Below are 23463 nucleotides of genomic sequence, written 5' to 3' on the forward strand. Positions count from 1 at the left end.
TGATCATTACCTGTAAAGCTTTGATAGGTCCAGAGACACTCTCCTGGGAAAACACTCGAACAGGCTTAACAGGTTGTTGCACAGATGTGTCTGGGATGAAGATACTGTCATGTGACAGGGATCTGGTTCCCATGATAATTTTGTAAGCACTGCAAGAGGAAACAAACAAGATGACTGTACCATATGCTGTAGCTACACAAAGCGTCAACAACGTTGTGTTGAGATAATTTGTTCCATTAACAACATTGTTAATGGTCAGCAGAGGCTGTACTGTATCATGGGAATTCAACATTAGAATTTAGGACAATGCTGACCACTAAACATTAACAGAGAAGCAAAACTCCAACTTGAATTCCCTTTTCTAATGATATTTTGAACTCACTTGAAGACTAGATACTTTAAACCCAGAGAATATGCTATTTTATGCACTAGAAATCAAAACGTTGTAAGAAACATATCAAACTTATACAGAAGATGTTATTAGCAGTGACTACAAAAACAGCAATATCCAAAAAATCATAACTCCTCCAAAATTAAGACAAAATATGATGCTGTTTTTGTTTGTTCTTAATTGCTCCCATGATAATCTATTCAGACTCTGACAAGACCCAATAGCGACGTGATGATCTCCAAGAATGAACCTTCCAAAACACTGCCCTGAGATGTCATAGGGTACATTCCAGGTGTTTTAACCATTCTCAGGAGGAAGCTTTGCAACTCTGGGAGATTGAAACACAACAGATTAAAACGTTTTCCACCCACTAAAATACCAAGAAGGTTTCTGGGGAAGAGTGGGTGGGGCACATGCAAGAAAACAGCGGGTCACAGAACCATAGCTGTTTCCCGCATTAACAGCTTTTTCACAATATATACGAACCATTCTCAGAAAGAGAGCTGGAGAATTTGCACACTGAGCTACTCCACATTCATCACAATTACTTTGTTAGTATTGTGGCAGGATTCCATATTTTTTAAGGAGTCCTATTCTGCACAAGTTAAATTCATTTATCGAAAAATAAATTTCACCTCATTAGAAAAATTAAATCAAATTACCAATTGCCCAAGTGTATAAATTTTGGTACATGCTCATCAAATAACCATTGACTGGCCTCTTGCATAACCAAGAATGCAGTTGAATGAAACCAAATGAAAATAGGGATGATTAGGCTTTTCTGTAATTTAAGCCAGCAGTCTAAGCAGATTAAAGTAGAATAGTTGGGTATAATTATTGGTAAATACCATAATTGTAAAAATGCAAATTCATAACTTAATTCCAATTAGATGGATGACGAAAGACGGACTGCTGTATCCAATAATTCACTGTTTTATATGCAGCAGGATTGTGCTAGTCATAATAGAGAAGATAAAAACACATTGGATCCAGGATAACTTGGCAAATCGGATTCAAAATTGGCTTAGTGGCAGGCGACACAAGGTGGTGGTTGGAGGTTGTTTGTGCTACTGGAGGCTGGTGTCCAGTGGTATAGCACAGGGGTCGGTGCTGGATCCTTTCTTGCTCATGATAAGTATAAATCTCATAAAAGAAAATATTGCGGGTGGATGATAAGTAAGCTTATGGACATGAAGATTGGCCAGGTGGTTGACAGTGATGAAGAATGCCTAAGGTTACAGGAGGATATAAACTGATTGGTCAAATGGGCAGATCACATTTAACCAGATCAATGTGAGGCAATGATTTGGGAAGAAGTAACAAGTCAGAGGAGTACTCAATAAATGGCAGAACACTAGAATGCTCAGAGGAGCAGAGGGAACCTTTGGATTCTTGTCCACAGATCCACAGGTTAATAGGATAGTTAAGAAGGACATGGGACACTTTGCTCTTATAGGAACATAAGAAGAGGAATAGGCCATTCAGCCTCTCGAGCCTGTTCTACCATTCAATGAGACCATGGCTAAGCTGTGGTTTTATATCCCTTATACCAGCCTTTGGCCTGTATCACTTAATGCCTTTGTAGAACAAATATTTATCAAATTTAAAATTAACAACCAATCCAGCATCCTTTGCCATTTGTGGAAGAGAGTTCTAAGCATCTCCCACCCTTTGTGTGTAGAAGATCCTCACATCTCTCCTGAGCAGTCTGACCCTAATTCTCAGACTATGCCCCTTAGTTCTAGAATCCACAATCAGTGGAAATGGTTACACTTTTTCTGCCCTGCCTTTTCCTGTTAATATCTTGAAGACTTTGATCAGATCATCCCTTAACCTTCTAAATTATACAGAAAACAGGCAATGTTTGTGCAATCCCACCTCATAATTTTATCACTTAAATTATAAGAGCAGGGAGATTATATTGGAGTTGTACAAAACTTTGGTTATGCCACAACTGGAATACTATGTGCAGTTCTGGTCACCGCACTACAGGAAGGATGTAATTGTACATAAGGGATGCAGAGAAGATTCCTCACCAGAATTACTGGGATGGGGCAGTTTAATTATGTTCTTCCAACCTTCTGCTTGTCTACCTTAGTTAGGAAGAGAGACTGAATAGGCTGGGTTGTTTTCTTTATAGTAGAGAAGGCTGAAAGGCCATCTGATTGAGGTTTATAAGATAGTGAGGGGCGTGGACAGAGTGGACAGAAAGCAGCTATTCCCATCATTAAAGGGTCAATAACAAGGCCACATAATTTTAAGTTGGAAGGTTTAGAGGGGACTTAAGGAAACAATTTTCACCCAGAGGCTGGTGGGGATCTGGAATGCACTGCCTGGGAGGTTGGTTGAGGTGGAAAACCTCACAACCTCTAAACAGAACTTGGATGAGCAATTAAAACATCATAACATCTGTAGATTTATAGTAGCTTTGTTGGTGTAGATCTGATGGACCAAATGGCCTCTTTTATACCATTTGATTCAATGATTCTATGATAACAGCATAAGACAGTTGCTATGATGTAAAGATTTTTTAAGTGTTTCCATGAAAGGGTTTTTTTCTTATTTTGAACTATGAAGGAATTGTGGGCTCTACACTAAAAATATAAACTGGACAATAACATTTAAAATTCAAGTCAAATTTCTAAACACAGATTGGGGATGAAGTAAATTTATTTAGAGAAAATATTTGATTTTCTTTTTCCCCAAATGCAATGAGCTTGACAACCTGTAGCCCAAGTCCAGCTAACTCTTTCTCTTCCCTTCAAAGAATAGGTCACGTTAAGGCCTCAGATTAAAAGCACTCTGCAAACTTTCAGCAAGTGTGTTCACGTCATATCCACTCTGAAAAGGAAGAGCATGGCAAATCCAAACCTCCAAACTGACAGCCAAAATCACATAGTCAGATATTCAGCTACAACAGTATGGGTCTGGTTATTCAACCTGCACTGCCTGCTCCCCCACTGAGTGTACTGCACTTATCGTTGTACTCTACAGATAGCTAAACCTCTCGGGGTAAAAATGTAATCTGGGCTGCTGTGATCTACATAGGCCATTTGGGGTCTTGGCCAGCCTTTCATCATTCCTTTTGCAGGCTGGGATAATTTGCAATGGCTGCTTTACCCAGACTGGAGGGAAACAGCTACAGACAAGTCTGTTCCTGGAGTTTTCATTCCTGTCAGTTTCAGGGTAAGAAATAACTCTGTTGTTCTCCCTTTATATAACTAATATGCAAGTTGGTTTTTAAAGCCTGACTCAATTTTATTTCTTCCTTTACAATTCTGGAGTGCCTCCAGATCAGCCCTTAGCAAGATACTGCCATTGATTGTTACATGATTTCCAATAGGAGCTAGCTCTTGTTAAAAATCCCATGGAATGAAAATTTATTTTCTTCTGTCATTTATTTGAGAAAAAGTGAATAAGAAAAACCATTGGAATACAACTTTAACACCACTGTGCATTCTGTTCTCCATTCAAATGTGCAAAGAAATGACGACTTTCATTTATATAGAGCCTTTTGTGTCAGCAAGCACTTTACAGCCAATGAAAACGCTTAAAGTGTAAAGTTTGCAGCACCTTTTATGACCACTGGATAGTACAATATGGTCTAAAAGCAATGGCATACTTGTGAAGTGTAAGAATTGGTCTGGACACCAGGGATGATTCCCCTGAACTTCTTCAAAGTAGTGCCACTGGATCACTTACATCCATTGGACAAGCAGATAAAGCCTCATTTTAACGTCTCAGCTGAAAAGCAGCACCTCAGGCAGTACAGTAGCCCTTCAGTATTACACTGGACACATCGAACCTGCGTTTTGCACACAAACCTTAGAAATTTCTGACACAGATGAGGGAGTTACCAAGAGCAGACATTACTTTAAAGAACAACAGGAAGTCTTGGTTAATATTCAACCCTCAACTAAAAGCAGCTAATCTGGTCATGACCACTTTGTTGTGCATGTTTGAAAACTGGCTGGATTGTGAATTACTGTATATTACAACCCTGATTACACTTGAAACGTTTTCATTGGCTGTAAAGCACTTGGTGGCAGAAAAGGCTCTATATAAATGAAAATCATTATTTCTTTGCACATTTTAATGTAGAACAGAGTGTTATTCTATTGGTCTTTCTAGTTCACTTCTTTTCAAATAAATGACAGAAGAAAATAAATTAAATTGTCAGAGGCAGTGCTAAAAGAGAAATGGAAATATCCTATCCTTAATTCACAATCATTGTCTGTAAATGATTACTTCAATTATTTTAGCATTAAATTCTAATCTTGTCATATTATTTGAATTACTTAATTAAAATGATCAAATTCCCACTTTTTTATACTGCAAAGAATAATTTTGAACGAAAAGGAAGCAGACTAAAAGTGAAACAAGTACTGAAGATACAGCCCATTTTGTTGCCCGTGTTCTTAGCTCAGCATCAGCCCTTTCAGAGAGACTTGACTCTCAGTCAATTTGCTTTAGAAGCTTGGTGGAGTTAATCTACATTCATTAATGCAGCTCTCTGTTGTTAGTCTTAGATAAATCCTTTTAAACTGAAAGAAAAAGACTGGCATTGCAAAACAGAAATTAATACAAGTCCCTCCAATGACTTGAAATTAATTAATATTTTACACTTATTATTTCCATTTAAACATGATTCCTGCGACTCATCTAAATTTCACTGTTTTTACTGGTCTCGGTCACTACAAGAAGAAAGCAATCCCATCAATTTGCAAGGGCAGTCCTTACTATCACATCATCCATAATATGCAAGTCAAGGCATGATCATTAACAGGGTACTTCTTCATGCAATTTCTGTGTGAGGATGGTGAACTATTTATCAAACATTGTCATTTGAGGCATACATTAGAGGAATCACATTGATTCACAGATAATTATACAATAAAAGGTGCAGCAATTGACAGCTAAATAATCAGCCTTGTTGAACCTTTCAGGAAAAGATCATACTTTACATCAAAATATGCAAATCATTTTCATATTCCAAAGTAATTAGGATGGGTGTTTTATGAACCAGTGATGATAAATACTGCTAACTGAAGAGCTCGAAGAAAGACATTACAACAAATATCATGCCTCAGAATTCACGTAAAGCCCGCCAAGTTAGTTACTAGATTTCATAGGCACTGTAACAATGGCTTTAGGATATCATTTTCCCTTACTCTCAAATAAATTATTAAAACATTGTCAACATGTGTAAATCAACAGCATGAAATATGAAAGTGATTTACTCTTGGTAAAATTGAAAAGCAACAGTAATTACGATTTGCGACAATTCACTTCTGTTAAATGTCCTACCCCTGTTCGTTCTCCCCAAGTTCTGGGATGACAGACTCTGGAATTGTGACATCACCTGCCGACTGGCTCATCTTCATATTTGGCTTCTCTGCATTGACAACAAATTCCTTTCTCTTCTTTTTAACAAAAAACTTCTTGAAAGATTTGAATTTTGACTTCTTTTTCCCTATAAATGTACAAAGCAATGTCACAAATGATGAATCTACAAAGACAACTGAAAATGTCAAAAAACATATCCACAGTTGGTCAGTCAGTACCTGAAAGAGAAAGACAAATTAACATTTTGGGTTTGGCTATTTTATTAGGCCCAGGACCTGATTTTTCTTAAGTCAATAAACATAGAAAACATGATGCAGTAGGATGAATGCCTTCCTTCTTAGTCAAAATGTCTCTTTGGCTAAATACATTTAACTATATCCAAAAAAATTATTTCAATGTTTTAAGCTGCACTTATCCTGGTTAAATGATTAAAACTTTGAAATGAGCAAATAATCTACTGCTCATTGCTTTGAACTTAAAAGGTGACACTGAAGGAGATTGGTATAACTTAAACATGGGCAGAAACAGAGTTTAATTTATTCAGTTGCATAACCAGTTTGCCACTTTCCTTTTTTTTATTTGAAATTTTTCCCGTAGCTCATGTGATGTATAAATAGGACAGCCCCCAGTCCCTACTCCCCTGGACAATATATACTGTCATAATGGACTTGTAAAGTGTTTGTGTAACTCTTATCGTAATTGTGACATTAACATCCAAGTATAAAGCTATGGGTGCTTTTTCGCTCCACACTGCACCACTAAGAGAACAGCTTCCACTGGAGGATAACCTTGCAGTGGGTTGCTGTAAGCAAAACGTTGCCCATAGCCCAGCATCACCTCTTATCTGCAAACCACTGTTTGATTTATATATTTCAATGACTGATTATGATACATGTCTTTTCAGTCAGACATTTTGATTCCTGCTCAGCATACAGAGTGAAGAAGTCTATTTATATCTAGTACAACACAAAGATGTTGTCTCACAATATTTTGTTATCTCCAAACAATGGCTGGTCTAATGTTAAGGCTCCCAGGAACTTGTGTCATGTTGTTTTTAATCTTCTGGACTTTAACAAGGAAACTCAAAGGCAAGAAAAGTGTATGTACATACAACATTTGAATTAGGAGTGGGATCAGGCTAATCTGCCTCTTGAAGCTACTTCACCAATTGATTAGATCATGGATGACTTGACTGTTGCCTCAAATCTCTTCCCCGTGATAATCTGTGTCTTGCGTGGTAGCCCTGATTCTATCTAAATCTGCTTTTAAAATGTTCAATGAGCGGGGAGGCACGGTGGCTCGGTGGTTATCACTGCTGACTTCCAGCAGCCAGGTCGCAGGTTCGATTCCAGCCTCGGGTGATTGTCTGTGTGGTGTTTGCACATTCTCCCTGTGTCTGTGTGGGCTTCCTCCCTCAGTCCAAAGGCCTGCAGGTCACAGGAATTGGTCCATAGTGTTAGGTGCATTAGTCAGTAATGTATCTGGGTTGATTACTCTTTGGAGGATCGGTGTGGACTTGTTGGGCCGAAGGGCCTGTTTCCACACTGTAGGGAATCTAATCTTGGTGGCACAGTGGTTAGCACTGCTGCCTCACAGCGCCAGAGACCCAGGTTCAATTCCTGCCTCGGGCAACTGTCTGTGTGGAGTTTGCACATTCTCCCCCTGTCTGTGTGGGTTTCCTCCCATAGTCCAAAGATGCGCAGGTTGACCATGCTAAATTGCCTGTATTGTTAGGTGAAGGGGTAAATGTAGGGGAATGGGTCTGGGTGGGGTTGCTCTTCGGAGGGTCAGTGTGGATTTGTTGGGCCGAAGGGCCTGTTTCCACACTGTCAGTCATCTAATCAATCACACTTCATTCTGCTCTTTGGCAAAGGAAATTCCATGGATTCAAGACCTTCAGAGAAAAAAATATTTTGTTTTAAATTCAAAATACACTTTATTCATAAAAATATCCATATATAGTCACTGAAGCAGTTTGGTCTTTTTAAAATTCATTCTTGGGAGTTGCTGGCTGGCCAGCATTTATTATCCGTCCCTAGTTGCCTCTCTTTGAAACAAACGGCTTGCTAGGCCATTTCTCAGGCCAGGTGAGAGTCAACCACATTGCTGTGGATCTGGAGTCACATGTAGGCTGGACCAGGTGAGGATGGCAGACATCTTAACCTGAAGGACATTAGTGAACCAGACAGGTTTTTCCAAACAATTGCCATCAATAGATTCGTAATTCCAGATTATTAGTGAATTCAAATTCCAGCATCTACCATGGTGGGATTTGAACCGAGGTCCCCAGAACATTCTAAGCTTCTGCAGTAATGGTCTAGCGATAGCACCACTAGGCATTTGCCTCCCAGAGCATATGAAGGGAAAAAGTTTGAAGTTTGACTCTATCCAACAAACAAACCAAAGGCATTTCTTACTTTTAGAAAAGTCGTGAATGTGGTGCTGGAAAAGCACAGCCAGTCAAGCAGCATCTGAAGAGCAGGAGATGCCCAAAACATCGATTCTCCAGCTCCTCGGATGCATTTCTTACTTGCGCAATATTATTTTTACACAGATTTGAGGCACCAGGAGGATCTGTTAACTGAATGGATCGCAATTAAACAAAAATTCCCTTCATCTATATCTTAAAGTGGAAGACTCCTTATTTGTAAACTGCTTGTCCTAGTTCTCATCTATACTCCAAGGAAAAATATCTTTTCGATATCTACCCTGTCAAAACACTGCATTATAATACCCCCAGGTTATGGTAAGATAAAGCCATCCAGATGAACTGCAAAGCTCTTTTTAATCATCTGCATTTTTATGCAACAAAGTCACAACTATCCCATTTCTCGATGATGTTTAAAAAGTTAAACATCCAGAAGTGATGGGACTTCTAGCTTGTCCAAGCTAGTGTCTGTCCCATTGCTCTATCAGTTGGAGCAGTGCCAAAACAACCTCAAGACTTTCTGAGAAAGGAGACATTCATCTTGTAGTTCTCTTCTTCCTAAAATCAGCAGAGAGAACTAATATTGAGAACAATCCCAAATCCATTTAAATAAAGAAGACTGTCAACGTTTTTAACATGTTGCACCTTTTAACCAAATGAAAGTTGCCAAGGCAATTTGTAGGTGAATCTAAAATGTATTTTTGACCAATGTAAAATGCCTGATTATTGATTAAGATTATTGATTTGAATTACTTATTCATGGTAACAGTATAAGTAGAGTTTCAAAAACTGAAACTGCTGGAAGAGTTCAGCAGGTCTGGCAGCATCTGTGGGGAGAAACCAGAGTTAACGTTCGGGTCCAGGCACCCTATCTCAGAACTGATGATAGCTCGGAAAAGGTTTGTTTTTATGCAAAAGATAGGGTAGGGGGAGGGGGTAAGGAATAAACAATACATGGAGAGAGAGCTCAAAGAGAGAGAAGGACCGTTAGACAGGTAAAGGAATGGATAATAATCAGCTTGAGAGAATGAATTGGTATTAATGGGGACAATTAGTGGCTAACAATGTGTGTAATAGCAGACAATGTGATAACAAAGCCTGGTGTGTGGGGGTCGGGCTAGGGACATGTGAAAAGACATCTCAAACCCCAAAACTGTTGAAGTTGCTGTTGAGTCTGTAAGGTTGTAGAGTTCCCAAGCAGAAAATTTCTATTGGTTTTTATTTACATAGAATTTCGACTGGTTATTGACAGCTGTTTCCTACACATTGGAGGGATTCTGCTTTAGAATCAGGCTAATATATTCAACTCAGGAAAAGGCTGGACAAACTTTAATATGCATCACCTGACTATTTTTATTACAGGTGTCTGTTGGCCCAACTTGCAGGTCATCCAAAATATTTGAAATAGATGAAGGAAACTGGCAAGTTAAGAAACAGAAATTGGGCCAATCTGAAGTTGCTGTTTCTTTGTAGTTAACGGAACAGTTCCTGAATACACAAGACTTGTCATTACCAGAAAAACCTCAAGATGTTAAAGTACACTGGAACAATGGCCACTTTCTGCTCAGGCTGAAGAAACAACTTCCTTTCAGTAGATGTGAGATGCAGCTCAGGGGTAGCATTCTGAATCCGGGAATCCGGACTTTGAATGTATAATCAATGCTGAGCACTTCAATCCAGAGAACTGGATTCCAAAGAAGGTCTTTGGAAAAGTTATTGGACTCGAAATATTAACTCTTGACTTTTTTTTTCTCTCCACAGGTGCTACGAGACATGCTGAGTTTCTTTGGCACTTTCTGCTTTGATTTCAGATCTCCAGCATCTGCAGTACTTTGCTTTTATTGGAAAGTTTTCTTAATATTTGTTAAAATTTAACATTAACAAATATCAATATTTAAATCTGTGACTAGAGCTGTCAAACTGAGAAGTGACAACTTCCACTGAAGTTTGGCGAAAGATGCTTCCCCAATTTTGCTCCTGTACATTGGGGAGACAGGCCGCCTACTTGTGGAAAGTTTCAGAGAACACTTCTGGGACACCCACACCAACCAACCCAACCGCCCCATGGTTGAACACTTTAACTCTCCCTCCCACTCCGCCAAGGACATGCAGGTCCTTGGCCTCCTCCATCGCCAGACCATGGCAACACGACGCCTGGAGGAAGAGCGCCTCATCTTCCGCCTAGGAACCCTTCAACCACAAGGGATGAATGCAGATTTCTCCAGCTTCCTCATTTCCCCTCCCCCCACCTTATCTCAGTCCCAACCCTCGGACTGAGGGCAGCACGGTGGCACAGTGGTTAGCACTGCTGCCTCACAGCGCCAGAGACCCGGGTTCAATTCCCGCCTCAGGCGACTGACTGTGTGGAGTTTGCACGTTCTCCCCGTGTCTGTGTGGGTTTCCTCCGGGTGCTCCAGTTTCCTCCCACAGTCCAAAGATGTGCAGGTCAGGTGAATTGGCCATGCTAAATTGCCCGTAGTGTTAGGTAAGGGGTAGGGGTATGGGTGGGTTACGCTTCGGCGGGGCGGTGTGGATTTATTGGGCCGAAGGGCCTGTTTCCACACTGTAAGTAATCTAATCTAATCGACTCAGCACTGCCTTCTTGACCTGCAATCTTCTTCCCGACCTCTCCGCCCCCACCCCCTCTCCAGCCTATCACCCTCACCTTAACCTCCTTCCACCTATCGCATTCCCAACGCCCGTCCCCCAAGTCCCTCCTCCCTACCTTTTATCTTAGCCTGCTTGGCACACCTTCCTCATTCCTGAAGAAGGGCTTATGCCCAAAACGTCGATTCTCCTGCTCCTTGGATACTGCCTGACCTGCTGTGCTTTTCCAGCAACACATTTTTCAGCTCTGATCTCCAGCATCTGCAGCCCTCACTTTCTCCTTTGCTCCCAAGTAGCCAAGCTCTCATCGTTTTTCTCAACAGTGAGAATCTCATCTTGCCATTCTCTCCAGAATTTACCAACTGACTTGCTCATTGCTCATGTCTTTCAGGAGCTTGGAAGATTCCACCCTCTTGTTCTGGATTCCTCCATCAGAGGAAATCATTAACTGCTCCTACCTTGGCTGTTCTCTGAGCAATTTTAAAATACTTCCATTCAATCACCTTCTGAAATGAAAGGAATACAAGCCGATTTCATATTACTTCTTCTCATCATGTAATCCTTCAAGCCGTTCTGGCATTCTTATGAATTTGCACTCCATCTTTTCCAAGGCCAAGATGTCTTACTTGAGACAATAAGGACTGCAGATGCTCGAAGCAAGAGTCAGTAGATGTGAAGCTGGAAAAGCACAGCATCTGAGCAGCAGGAAAGTCAACATTTTGGCCGAAACACTTCATCAGGACTGGGGAGGGGGAGGGGAGAGCTGAAGTAAATAGAGGGAGGAAGGTTGGGGCTGGCGAACGGTAGATAGGATGGATGATAAGTGGATGCAAGTAGGGGGTTAGTGGGAAGCATGGAGCAGATAGGTGAGTGGGGCTTCACCAGTGTCAAAATGCCTCCATCCCCAGCCTTATCCTATGCCCGGTCTCCCTTCCCACCAACATCCCCCCCAACCCTCAACCCCCCAGATCCCCTGACCTGACCCACCTGTCCATCTTCCTACTCACTTACCCACTCCACATCTATTGGCTCTTGTTGTATTTGCGGTTTGGTGCCCAAGGCTCTATATGACTGAAGCATCACTTATTCACTTTTGGATCCTAATTCCTTTCAGGTACCTTGAACTGAACCATTCAGAGTCAACCGCATTACTATGACTCTGGAGTCAGACATAGACTAATCAGTGAAAACATAGCAGCTTCTCTTGTCTAGAGGATATGAGTTAACCAGGTTTTTTTTAAAATGGAAATTGACAGTGTTTGTCATTAGCAATTACCTCCAAATATCAGAACTGAACTTAAATCCACCAGCTGCTGTACAGAGATCTGAATGCTGGCCCCATGACTTATATCCTGGGCCTCTGCATTACAGGACCCGTTAAAATTCACACAACACCAGGTTAAAGTCCAACAAGTTTTTTTGGAGATACAAGTTTTCGGCACGCTGTCCCTTCGTCAGGTAGCTAGCTGAAGGAATAACGTGACAAAAGTTTGTACTTTCAACTAAACCTGTTGGACTATAACCTGGTGTTGGGTCATTTTTAACTTGTTACACCTCAGTCCAACACCGCACCTCCACATTACAGGCCCAGTGACATTATCACTGCCACTCCTTCCACTTGTGGGGCCAATTGTGTTCATAAACTGAGACAGAAACCAATTTAAAACAACTATTACAATGCTTTCCTACCACAATTGCATTGCTGACACACACATGAACTGGATGAGGGAAAAATGTGATTCTGAACTGCCCTAGAATTGAATGGCTTGCTAGGCCATTTCAGAGGGCAATCTTAAATCCAGATTTTATTGAATTCAAAGCTCACCTATTGGCAACCATGCGATTATAGTCAATTATCCTAAAAACCCATCTGGTTTGCTAATGGACAGGAAATCTGCCAGCTTTACTCAATCTGGCCAACATATGTCTTCAAATCCAGAGCAATATGGCTTACTAGGCTACAAAAATCAAACAGGTGAAAGTGTCAAGGTGATTTAAAATCCCTATCCAATCTGGCTCATGAATTGTCATTATATTCTAATTTAATTAAATATGGAGATACACAAATATCATGACAGGTATGACACCGGAGGGTTGTGAGGGTTGTGGGAGGTGCTGCTATAGTGGTAATGTTAATAGACTAATAGACTAATAATAGATTTATTTATGAATTCAAATTTCACTGTCTGTGTTGCTGGGATTTAATCCCATGTCTCCAGAACATTAGTTTGGGCCATTGCATACTACAAGGAAAGTGAGCCATTAATGCAGTGCTCCTGGACTTCCATGAACCAAAATGGACCATTTAGCAATGGAAGTACAAGAGGATAACACCCGTTAATACGGCAGGAGACATCTCACTGATTTCGTTAAGATTTTCCTGATCTTAAATTTTGGCTCTACAAAACGTAATATCTATAATCTTAGACCAGTGCACAAGGCTGTTCTTAGTAATGTTATTTTACGTCTCTTCGTCATGATGTGTGTCATTGGCTGAGTCAGCATTAATTACCTATTCTGAACTACCCTAGAATTGAATGGCTTGCTAGGCCATTTCAGAGGGCGGTTAAAAGTAAGCCATATTGCTCTGGATTTGAAGACATATGTTGGCCAGATTGAGTAAAGCTGGCAGATTTCCTGTCCATTAGCAAACCAGATAGGTTTTTAAGATAATTGACTATAATCGCATGGTTGCCAATAGGTGAGTTTTGAATTCAATAAAATCTGGATTTAAGATTGCACCATCTGCCATGATAGGATTTGAATTTATGCCCTAGAATATTAGCCTGGTCTCTGGTTTGTTAGGAGAAGGTGAGGAATGTAGATACTGGAGATCAGAGACAAAAAGTATGGCACTGGAAAAGCAAAGCCGGTCAGGCAGCAACTGAGCAGCAGGACAGTCGACGTTTCATTCCCGATAAGAGCTTATGCTCGAAATGTTGACTGTCCTGTTCCTCAGATGCTGCCTAACTGGCTGCGCTTTTCCAGCACCACACTTTTTGACTCTGATCTCCAGTATCTACATTCCTCACCTTCTCCTAACAAACCAGAGACCAGGCTAATATTCTAGGGCATAAATTCAAATCCTATCATGGCAGATGGTGCAATCTTAAATCCAGATTTTATTGAATTCAAAACTCACCTATTGGCAACCATGCGATTATAGTCAATTATCTTAAAAACCTATCTGGTTTGCTAATGGACAGGAAATCTGCCAGCTTTACTCAATCTGGCCAACATATGTCTTCAAATCCAGAGCAATATGGCTTACTTTTAACCGCCCTCTGAAATGGCCTAGCAAGCCATTCAATTCTAGGGTAGTTCAGAATAGGTAATTAATGCTGACTCAGCCAATGACACACATCATGACGAAGAGACGTAAAATAACATTACTAAGAACAGCCTTGTGCACTGGTCTAAGATTATAGATATTACGTTTTGTAGAGCCAAAATTTAAGATCAGGAAAATCTTAACGAAATCAGTGAGATGTCTCCTGCCGTATTAACGGGTGTTATCCTCTTGTACTTCCATTGCTAAATGGTCCATTTTGGTTCATGGAAGTCCAGGAGCACTGCATTAATGGCTCACTTTCCTTGTAGTATGCAATGGCCCAAACTAATGTTCTGGAGACATGGGATTAAATCCCAGCAACACAGACAGTGAAATTTGAATTCATAAATAAATCTGGAACTAAAAGATTGCCATTAGGCTATGTGCAACCACTGTCAATTGATGTGAAGACCCATCTGGTTCACTAATCTGCTTTAGGGAAGGGAATCTTCTATCCATACCTGTTCTGGTTTACATTCCTTGACATACAGTAATGTGGTTGACACTTAAGTGCCTTCTGAAATGGCCTTGCAAGCCACTCTGGTCAAAAGCAATTCTGGATGAGCTACAAATGCTGGCCTTGCTTGTGACGTCCTCATCCAAAGTAAGGATAAATAAAATAAGATGGTGGGTTATGCCTTGAAAAGTATCCCCATGCAACATTTGCCTTTATTCTTCTAGGTGGTGGCGCTCATGCGTTTAAGGAATGTTACTGCAGAAGTTTTGTTTACGTGGTGCAGTGCACCCCATAGGCAGTTCACTGACCCCACTATCATTGTGTGTATGTTTACATTAATCTGCTCCTGGATTTATTTTTTTTACAGCCCTTATGGGAATTGGTTTAGCTCAATTGGCTGGATTGTTGGCTTACTGAGCAGTATGATGTCAACAGTGTGGGTTCAATTCCCATCACTGGTTTGAGGTTACCATGAAGGACACTTCTTCTGAACCCCTTCCCTTGCCTGAGGTCTGGTGGCCCTCAGGTTATATCACCACCAGTCACTTCTCTCAAATGAGAGCAGCAATAGGTTTTATATCATTGCACATAGCAATAAAAATTCCTCTCTGTCTGCCATCTTACATTGCAAAATTTAATTGCCTTTTCCTGATCTTAATTTTTGGCTCTACAAAACGTAATATCTATAATCTTAGACCAGTGCACAAGGCTAAAATGTGCACACAGTCAGCTGTAAATCATTCTTCTTATTATTGATGATCAAATGCATTTGTATAACATTATTCAATCTACTACTTTAACAGTTAACCTATTTATGGTAACCAGGAATATGTCACCAATACTATCTGAATTAATGGCTCAGATTTTATGGTAATAATGACACTGAGGCTATGAGCACTCACTGGTATAACACAAATCAATTTCTAGCCCGTGCACATGAAATTAAACATGAAAATCAGAAAGTTGTTCCCTGGTTTGTCGTGCTCCACCACTAGCTTCATTGCACTAATACCTCTCAGAAATACCACGTCAGGTTATAGTCCAACAGGTTTATTTGAAATCACAAGCTTTTGGAGCACTGCTCCTTCACCAGGTGAAGTGGCTCTTGTGGTGCAGTGGCAATGACCTTGCCTTTGAGCCAAGTGATCTGGGCTCAGGTCCCACCTCCCCAGCAATATGTCATAACACTTTTGAACAGATTGATTAAAAACATCAAAAATCCATTTTATCTGCTTTAAATATCCCTCTTCCTTAATTTCTTACTTCTTTCCTTATAGCTATTTCAGTTTTTATGCCTGATTTTACATTGTGTTGAATATTCTGACACTTCCTGGTTTAGTTTCTGGTTTTGCGGTTAAGATTTTTCAATTTGAATGATTAAAGAGCAGTATGATGGGATTAGGGTTAGGGTTACACAAATTCACACAGGTTCACAGATTAGGGATCTGCTGTAGCTGAAACCACACTACTTTAACATTTTTTAAAAATTTAATCATGGAACATGGGTGTCTATTGCTCATCCCTTATGGGCTTGAGAATGCGGTGGTGAGCTTCCTTCTTGAACCACTGCAGTCTATGTGCCGTAGGTAGACTCACAATACTGTTATGGAGGGAGTTCCAGGATTTTGATTCAATGTCACTGAAGGAATAGCAATTTATTTCTAAGTCGGGGAACTTGTTCCCATTTATCTGCTGCTCTTGTTTGTCTCAATGGAAGTGGCTGTGGTGTTTGAAGGTGCTGTCAAACGATCTTTGGTGAATTCCTACAGTGTATGTTATGGACAGGGCACACTACTGCTACTAAGCGTCAATGGTGAAGGGAATAGATCCTTGTGGATGTGGGAGAAAGTGAGTTGAAACGTGTGGTGCTGGAAAAGCGCAGCAGGCCAGGCAGCATCTGAGGAGCAGGAGAATCGATGTTTCGGGCATAAGCCCTTCTTCAGGAATGAGGCTGGTGTGCCAAGCGGGTTGAGATAAAAGGTAGGGGTGGGAGAATTTGTGGGAGGGGTGCTGGGAATAGGATAGGTGGAAGGAGGTGAGGGTGAGAGTGATAGGCCGGAGAGGGGGTGGGGGCGAAGAGGTCGGGAAGAAGATTGCAGGTAAAGGGGGCGGTGCTGAATCCGGGTGTTGGGACTGAGATAAAGTGGGAGGTGGGGAAATGAGGAAGCTGGAGAAATCTACATTCATCCCGTGTGGTTGGAGGGTTCCTAGGGGGAAGATGAGGCGCTCTTTCTCCAGGTGTCGTGTGGCCAGGGTCTGGCGATGGAGGAGGCCAAGAACCTGCATGACCTTGGCGGAGTGGGAGGGAGAGTTAAAGTGTTCAGCCATGGGGCGGTTGGGTTGGTTGGTGCAGGTGTCCCAGAGGTGTTCCCTGAAACGTTCCTCAAGTAGGCGGCCTGTCTCCCTAATGTAGAGGAGACCACATCGGGTGTAGCGGATACAGTAAATGATGTGTGTGGAGGTGCAGGTGAATTTGCGACGGATATGGAAGGATCCACTGGGGCCTTGGAGAGAGGTGAGGGGGGAAGGTGTGGGCGCAAGTTTTGCATTTCTTGCGGTTGCAGGGGAAAGTGCTGTTTGTGGAGGTTGGGTCAGTGGGGGGTGTGGACCTGACGAGGGGGTCGCGGAGAGAGTGGTCTCTCCGGAACGCTGATAGGGGTGGGGAGGGAAATATATCCCTGGTGGTGGAAATGACGGAGGATGATATGATATATCCGGAGGTTGGTGGGGTGGAAGGTGAGGACCAGTGTGGTTCTGTCCTGGTGGCGATTGGAGGGGCGGGGTTCAAGGGCGGAGGTGCGGGAAGTGGAGGAGGTGCAGTGGAGAGCATCGTCAACCACATCGGAGGGGAATTTGCGGTCTTTGAAGAAAGAGGCCATTTGGGCTGTTCGGTAGTGGAATTGGTCCTCCTGGGAGCAGATGCGGTGGAGGCGAAGGAATTGGGAATATGGGATGGCATTTTTACAGGGGGCAGGGTGGGAGGAGATGTAATCTAGGTAGCTGTGGGAGTCGGTCGGTCTGTAATAAATGTCTGTGTTGAGTCAGTTGCCCGAAATAGAAATGGAGAGGTCTAGGAAGAAGAGGGAGGAATCTGAGACGGTCCAGGTAAATTTGAGGTCGGGGTGGAAGGTGTTAGTAAAGTGGATGAACTGTTCAACCTCCTCGTGGGAGCACGAGGTAGCGGCAATACAATCATCGATGTAGTGGAGGAAAAGGTGGGGGGGGGTGCGAGTGTAGCTGCGGAAGATGGACTGTTCCACATATCCAACAAAGAGGCAGGCATAGCTGGGGCCCATGCGGGTGCCCATGGCTACTCCTTTGGTTTGGAAGAAGTGGGAGGTTTGGAAGGAGAAGTTGTTAAGAGTGAGGACCAGTGAGGATGTGGGGTCAGTCAAACAGGCTGCTTTGTCCTGGATGGTGTCAAGCTTCCTGAGTGTTGTTGTAGCTGAACCAATCCAGGTAAAGGGGGAATATTCCATCACACGCCTGATGTATGCCTTGCAGATGGTGGACAAGCTTAGGGCAATCAAAAGGTGAGATACTCGCTGTATATTCCTAGCCTCTGACCTGCTCTTGTAGCCACTGTATTTATATGGCTAGTCCTGTGATAACACCCAGGATGTTGATGGTATGGTATTCAGTGATGATAACGCCGTTGAATGTCAAGGGGAGATACTCAGATTGTCTCTTATTTGAGATGGTCATTGCCTGGCATTTATGTGGCATGAATGTTTCTTGCTTGATAATATTGTTTGCCTGGTGATTTGAAAGCCCACAAAAATTCAGCAGCAGTTTTAAGTGTTGTTCCTTTTCCAAGGGCTGGTATATCAATGTTCTCTTCTCACCAGTTCAAACATCCTTTGACTAAAAATAACAAGTAATCTTAATATTTCTAAATATCTACAATAGATTAGTCCTAATCTATTTACCTGAGCCATCTTCATTGGGACCTTCAGACTCACGCATCTTGCTCTCTGTTAGATCTGTGGCCATGAAAATGCTCTCACTGGAAAAGAGACATGTAGAGAATTTTAATCTTACTGAACTGAATTGTTTCAGGGTCATACAAAGTTTAAATGGTCACAATTTTTGTTGTACAGTATATGTAGCACACATTCTACCCTTTAAAGGTGTTTTTTTGTACCTACCTTACGTTATGTTTCCTTTCCTGACAGGAATGAATCATGTTGGGATATGCTTCCATAGAGACTCAAAAATTCTCTGGAACCTCATCCAAATCACTATTCATTTATTTACATAATCATAGAATCTCAACAGGTTGGAAGCAGGCCATTAGGCCCATCAAATGCACACGGACCCTCCAAAGACCAACTCACCAAGACCACAACCCCCCCCCCAACCCCCGCCCCCCTCCCCCCATCCCTGTAAAACCTGCATTTCCCATGGCTAACCCACCTAACCTGCACATCCCTGGACACTGTGGGCAATTTAGATTAGATTAGATTCCCTACAGTATGGAAACAGGTTCTTCAGCCCAACAAGTCCACATCGACTCTCCAAAGAGTAACCCACCCAGGCCCATTTCCCTACCCTATATTCACCCCAGAACTATGGGCAATTTAGCATGGCCAATTCACCTGACCTGCACATCTTTAGATTGTGGGAGGAAACCCATAAAGACACAGGGAGAATGTGCAAACTCCACATAAACAGTCGCCAGAGGCTGGAATCAAACCTGGGTCCCTGGTGCTATGAGGCAGCAGTGCTAACCACTGAGCCACCGTGCCAGCATGGACAATCCACCTAACCCGCACACCTTGGACTTGTAGCCACTTGATCAAAAGGAACAAGTTTAATGTTTCACTAGAAATATTGGTGATGAGCTATAAACTGCTCCAGATACAGTGGTCAATTCTTCCATGACAACATTCAAACAAAGCTCAAACCTCAGGATACAATGGCCTCACCGTCAGACATGGCTGCCCCTTGAAAGAAGTTACCTTGGTGAGCTCAGCCGTTTTGTACAGCTCTCTGCCTACAATGATGCATCACGTTTCGATATGTACCATATACTTCACACTATGATGTGAACGTAAATATAACTGGAATTTGCGATTTACATAGCACCACGTCTTTCATTACCAATCAGCTACTGTTGAAGTATCGTTGCCAAAGCTCCTGTTACAGGTACACAGCCACACAGCACCCTGAAAGGTTTTGGAACAAATGTCATGAGCAGCTATGTTAAAAATTGTAAAGGGGATGCACACTAAAAATGGCCACAAACAGCAGCTCCATTTTAAAAGGAGCATTGAGAGTTACTGTTGCAATGTAGGAATTGTGCCAACCAAATTCAGTACAACTTGCTTCCAACAGCAATGTGATAATGAACAGATAATCAGCTTTAGTGGCACTGGTTGTGGGAGAAATTTTGTCTGGCACTTTGTGGAATGTGCCCTTGCCCTTCAAAACATGCCATGAAATCTTAAATATCCAATTGAAGGGGAAATCTTTCAGTGCACAACCTCTCAGTACTGCTCTGGAATACCAGTCTACAACCCAATACGCTTCACAATCACAATGTTGAAGAAGGTGATGTTTGCATTACATTGAAAAGTTCTTGCTACCCTCTGCCATCCTTATTGACCAATGTCTTCCACTTGTGACGTCAAGAACACAAAAACATTGCAGCAGGAGTCGACCCCATGACCTGTTGAATCTATTCTGCCTTTTGATATGATCACAGCTGATCTTGGGTTTCAACACCACTTTCCTGCCTGTTCCCCAATTCCCTGATTTCCTGAAGCCAACAAACTGTCGAGCCCAGCCTTAAATATCTTCAACATTAAAGTATCCGCAATAGAGCATTTCAAAGACTTGCAGCCCTACGAGTGAAGTAATTTCTCCTCATCCAGGATATATATAATCTCTCAGTGTTAGCCTTATCAACCCTTTCAGAGTTTCATATGCTTCAGTGAGATCGATTCCAATTGTTTAAATGTCGTGAAATATCCACCCAGTTACTCACAGGCCAATCTCCTTGACTGTAAAAAATTTCATTTAGTGCATGTGGACACCACAAATAGAAAACAAACTTTGTTCTGACTCCATGTCATGCCCCAAAGTTTGGAGGCAGAGAACACTCACAGCATAGAAGCTACAGCAGGCCATTCAGCCCATTGAGCCTGGTCTGCCATTCAATAGGAGCATGGCTGATCCTCTATCTCAACACTATATTCCCACTATCTCCCCAACACCACATTCAACGACTTCCCTTCCAAGGCCTGCTGTGGTAGAGAACTCTGCTGTCTGAGTAAAGGAATTTTCCCTCATTTCAATCCAAAATGACCTTCCCCAGAACCTGAGATGATGATCCCTTGTACTAGGTGCCCTCTGGCCAGGGGCAATGTCATTTCTGCAACCAGCCAGTCCGGTCCTGTCAAAATTCTATACATTTCAGTGAGATCCCTCTCATTCTTCTAAAGTCCAGTGAATAAGGTGTGAAAGGGGCAGCAAACCCGAAACGTTAATTCCGATTTTTCTTCACAGATACTGCTAGACCTGCTGAGCTTTTCCAGCAACTTCTGTTTTTGGCCTAGTGAGTACAGGCCTTATCGATCCAATCATTCCTCACATGACAAGCCTGACAACCCATCACTCAGAATGGTGAAGGTTCACTGGTCTCCTTTTAATGCAAGCATATCCTTCCCTAGGTAATAGCTTAAAAACACTCCCTTCTGGAAGTGATGATATGGACTGCAGACTCCAAGTATATTGCTAGCTGTGTACTGCCTCCACCATGGAGCTCAGCCTATGGGTATGACACATTTATTTGGCATTGGAAGAGAGGATGGAGATTATTGTTGGATTGATGTGACAGATTGAAGTTGTTTGCCTTGGAGCAGAGGAGATTGAGAGGGAACATGATTGAGATTGAAATTAAGAGGGGCACAGATAGGATAGACAGGAAAAAACTTGATGGAGGCAACAGTGACCGGGGGCATAGATTTAAGGCAACAGGCAGGAAGTTTGGAAGAGATGTAAGGAGAAACCTTTCACCCAGAGGGTGGTAGGGATCTGGAGCTCACTGTAAGGGTGACAGAGGCAGAAACCCTCACAAACAATTAAATAGGATTTCAGAGTTGCACTTGCTATGCCAAGAGATACAGTAGGATTAAAATAGTTAGGTGGTTGTTTTTGACTGGCTTTTTCTGTGCTGTAGATCTCTATGATTCTATGTTTAACAAGCCTATCATGGGCAGAGTTAACCTTTGACATTTTAAATTGGATTCTCACTAGGTGTGACAACCAAAATATGTGGCAGAGTGGCCAGTGCAGCAAGATGTCTGGATTGTGATGCTGTTTATTGCTCCACAGTTACATTGACGACCATATTCCAGAGGTAGGAGACAGTGCAGATCCTGTTTAAACTTCCAAGGCAATTGTTGGCCATTTCAGTCTGAACATAGGTAAAGATACAATAATCCTCCTGGACTGTGTGGATACTCTCTCATTAGAGAGAGAGAGAAGACTGGTCACCCTTCTGTAGGGTGGATGTTGTTAGACTCGAGAGGTTTCAGAAAATACTTAAGGATATTGTCAGGGCTGGAGGGTTTGAGCTATAAAAAAAGGCTGAATAGGCTGGGGCTTTTTTTTGCTGGAATGTCTGCAACTGAGGGGTGACTTTATAGAGGTTTATAAAATCATGCGTGGCATGGATAGGGTGACTAGCGAAAGTCTTTTTCCTAGGGTGGGGGAGTCCAAAACTAGCAGACAGACATAGGTTTAAGGTGTGAGAGGAAAGATTTTAAAAAGACCTGAGGGGTAACTTTTGCATACAGAGGATGATGTGTGTCTGGAATGAGCTGCCAGAGGTGGTGGTTGGGTACATGAATAGTAAGAGTTTGTATGGATATGGACGAAATGCTGGCAAATGGGACTAGGTCAGATTGGGATGTCTGGTCAGTGCAGATGAGTTGGATTGAAATTACTGCTTCTGATGCTGTATGATTCGATGACTAGCAGCAGTTTAACCTGATGGTCATTATGCTTGAGGTGATGGGAGAGGTTGAGAAAGAGGATCATTCATGGTAACCTCAACCAACATGGGAATTGAACCCACACTGTTGGCATCACTTTATGTTGCAAGTTACCCGGCCAGGAGAAAAAGTGAGGATTGCAGATACTGGAGATCAGAGCTGAGAGTGTGGTGCTGGAAATGCGCAGCATTCGAGGAGCGGGAGAATTGACATTTCGGACATAAGCCCTTCATCAGGAATGAGGCCTGTGGGCCAGGGGGCTGAGAGATAAATGGGAGGGGGTTGGGTTTGGGGGTAGTTAGCTGGGAAAGCGATAAGTGGATGAAGGTGAGGGAGAAGGTGATAGGTCAGAGGGGGGAGTGATGGATGGGTTCGGAGGGCAATACCGAGTTGGAGAGTTGGGACTGGGATAATGTGGGGGATGGGAAAATGAGGAAGCTGTTGAAATCCACATTTAGCCCATGTGGTTGTAGGGTCCCAAGGCAGAATATGAGGCGTTCCTCCTCCAGGCGTCGGGTGGTAATGGTTTGGCGGTGAAGGAGGCCCAGGACCTGCCTGTCCTTGACAGAATGGGAGAGGGAGTTGAAGTGTTCAGCCATGGGGTGGTGGGGTTGGTGAGTGCAGGTGTCCCAGAGATGTTCTCTGAAATGATCTGCATGAAGGGGTCCTATCTCCCTGATGTAGAGAAGACCACACCAGGTGCAACGGATGCAGTAGATGACATCGGTAGAGGTACAGGTAAATTTCTGATGGATGTGGAAGGATCTCTTGCTGCCTTGGATGGAAGTGAGGGGAGCGGTGTGCGCAGGTTTTGTACTTTCTGTGGGGGCAGGGAAAAGTGCCAGGAGTTGGGTGCGGGCTGATAGACCTGACGAGGGAGTCGCGGAGGGAATGGTCTTTCCA

At 42.5% G+C, this 23463-nt stretch overlaps 1 protein-coding gene across 5 annotated transcripts in view; it reads right to left on the minus strand.

Moving 5' to 3' along the window:
* The window catches only part of LOC140481205 (uncharacterized), a 152733-nt gene that overhangs the window by 54967 nt on the left and 74303 nt on the right, over positions 1-23463 (minus strand). For all 5 annotated transcript variants that reach the window (XM_072577036.1, XM_072577037.1, XM_072577038.1 and 2 more), the window contains exons 2-4: positions 18490-18566; positions 5699-5864; positions 11-149 (exon numbers count right to left, since the gene is read on the minus strand). In XM_072577036.1, coding sequence (XP_072433137.1) covers positions 11-149; positions 5699-5864; positions 18490-18553 — 369 coding nt within the window. In that variant the 5' untranslated portion in view covers positions 18554-18566. The remainder of the gene's footprint in view (positions 1-10; positions 150-5698; positions 5865-18489; positions 18567-23463) is intronic.

This window comes from Chiloscyllium punctatum, chromosome 9 (assembly GCF_047496795.1).
Source record: "Chiloscyllium punctatum isolate Juve2018m chromosome 9, sChiPun1.3, whole genome shotgun sequence".
NCBI lineage: Eukaryota > Metazoa > Chordata > Chondrichthyes > Orectolobiformes > Hemiscylliidae > Chiloscyllium > Chiloscyllium punctatum.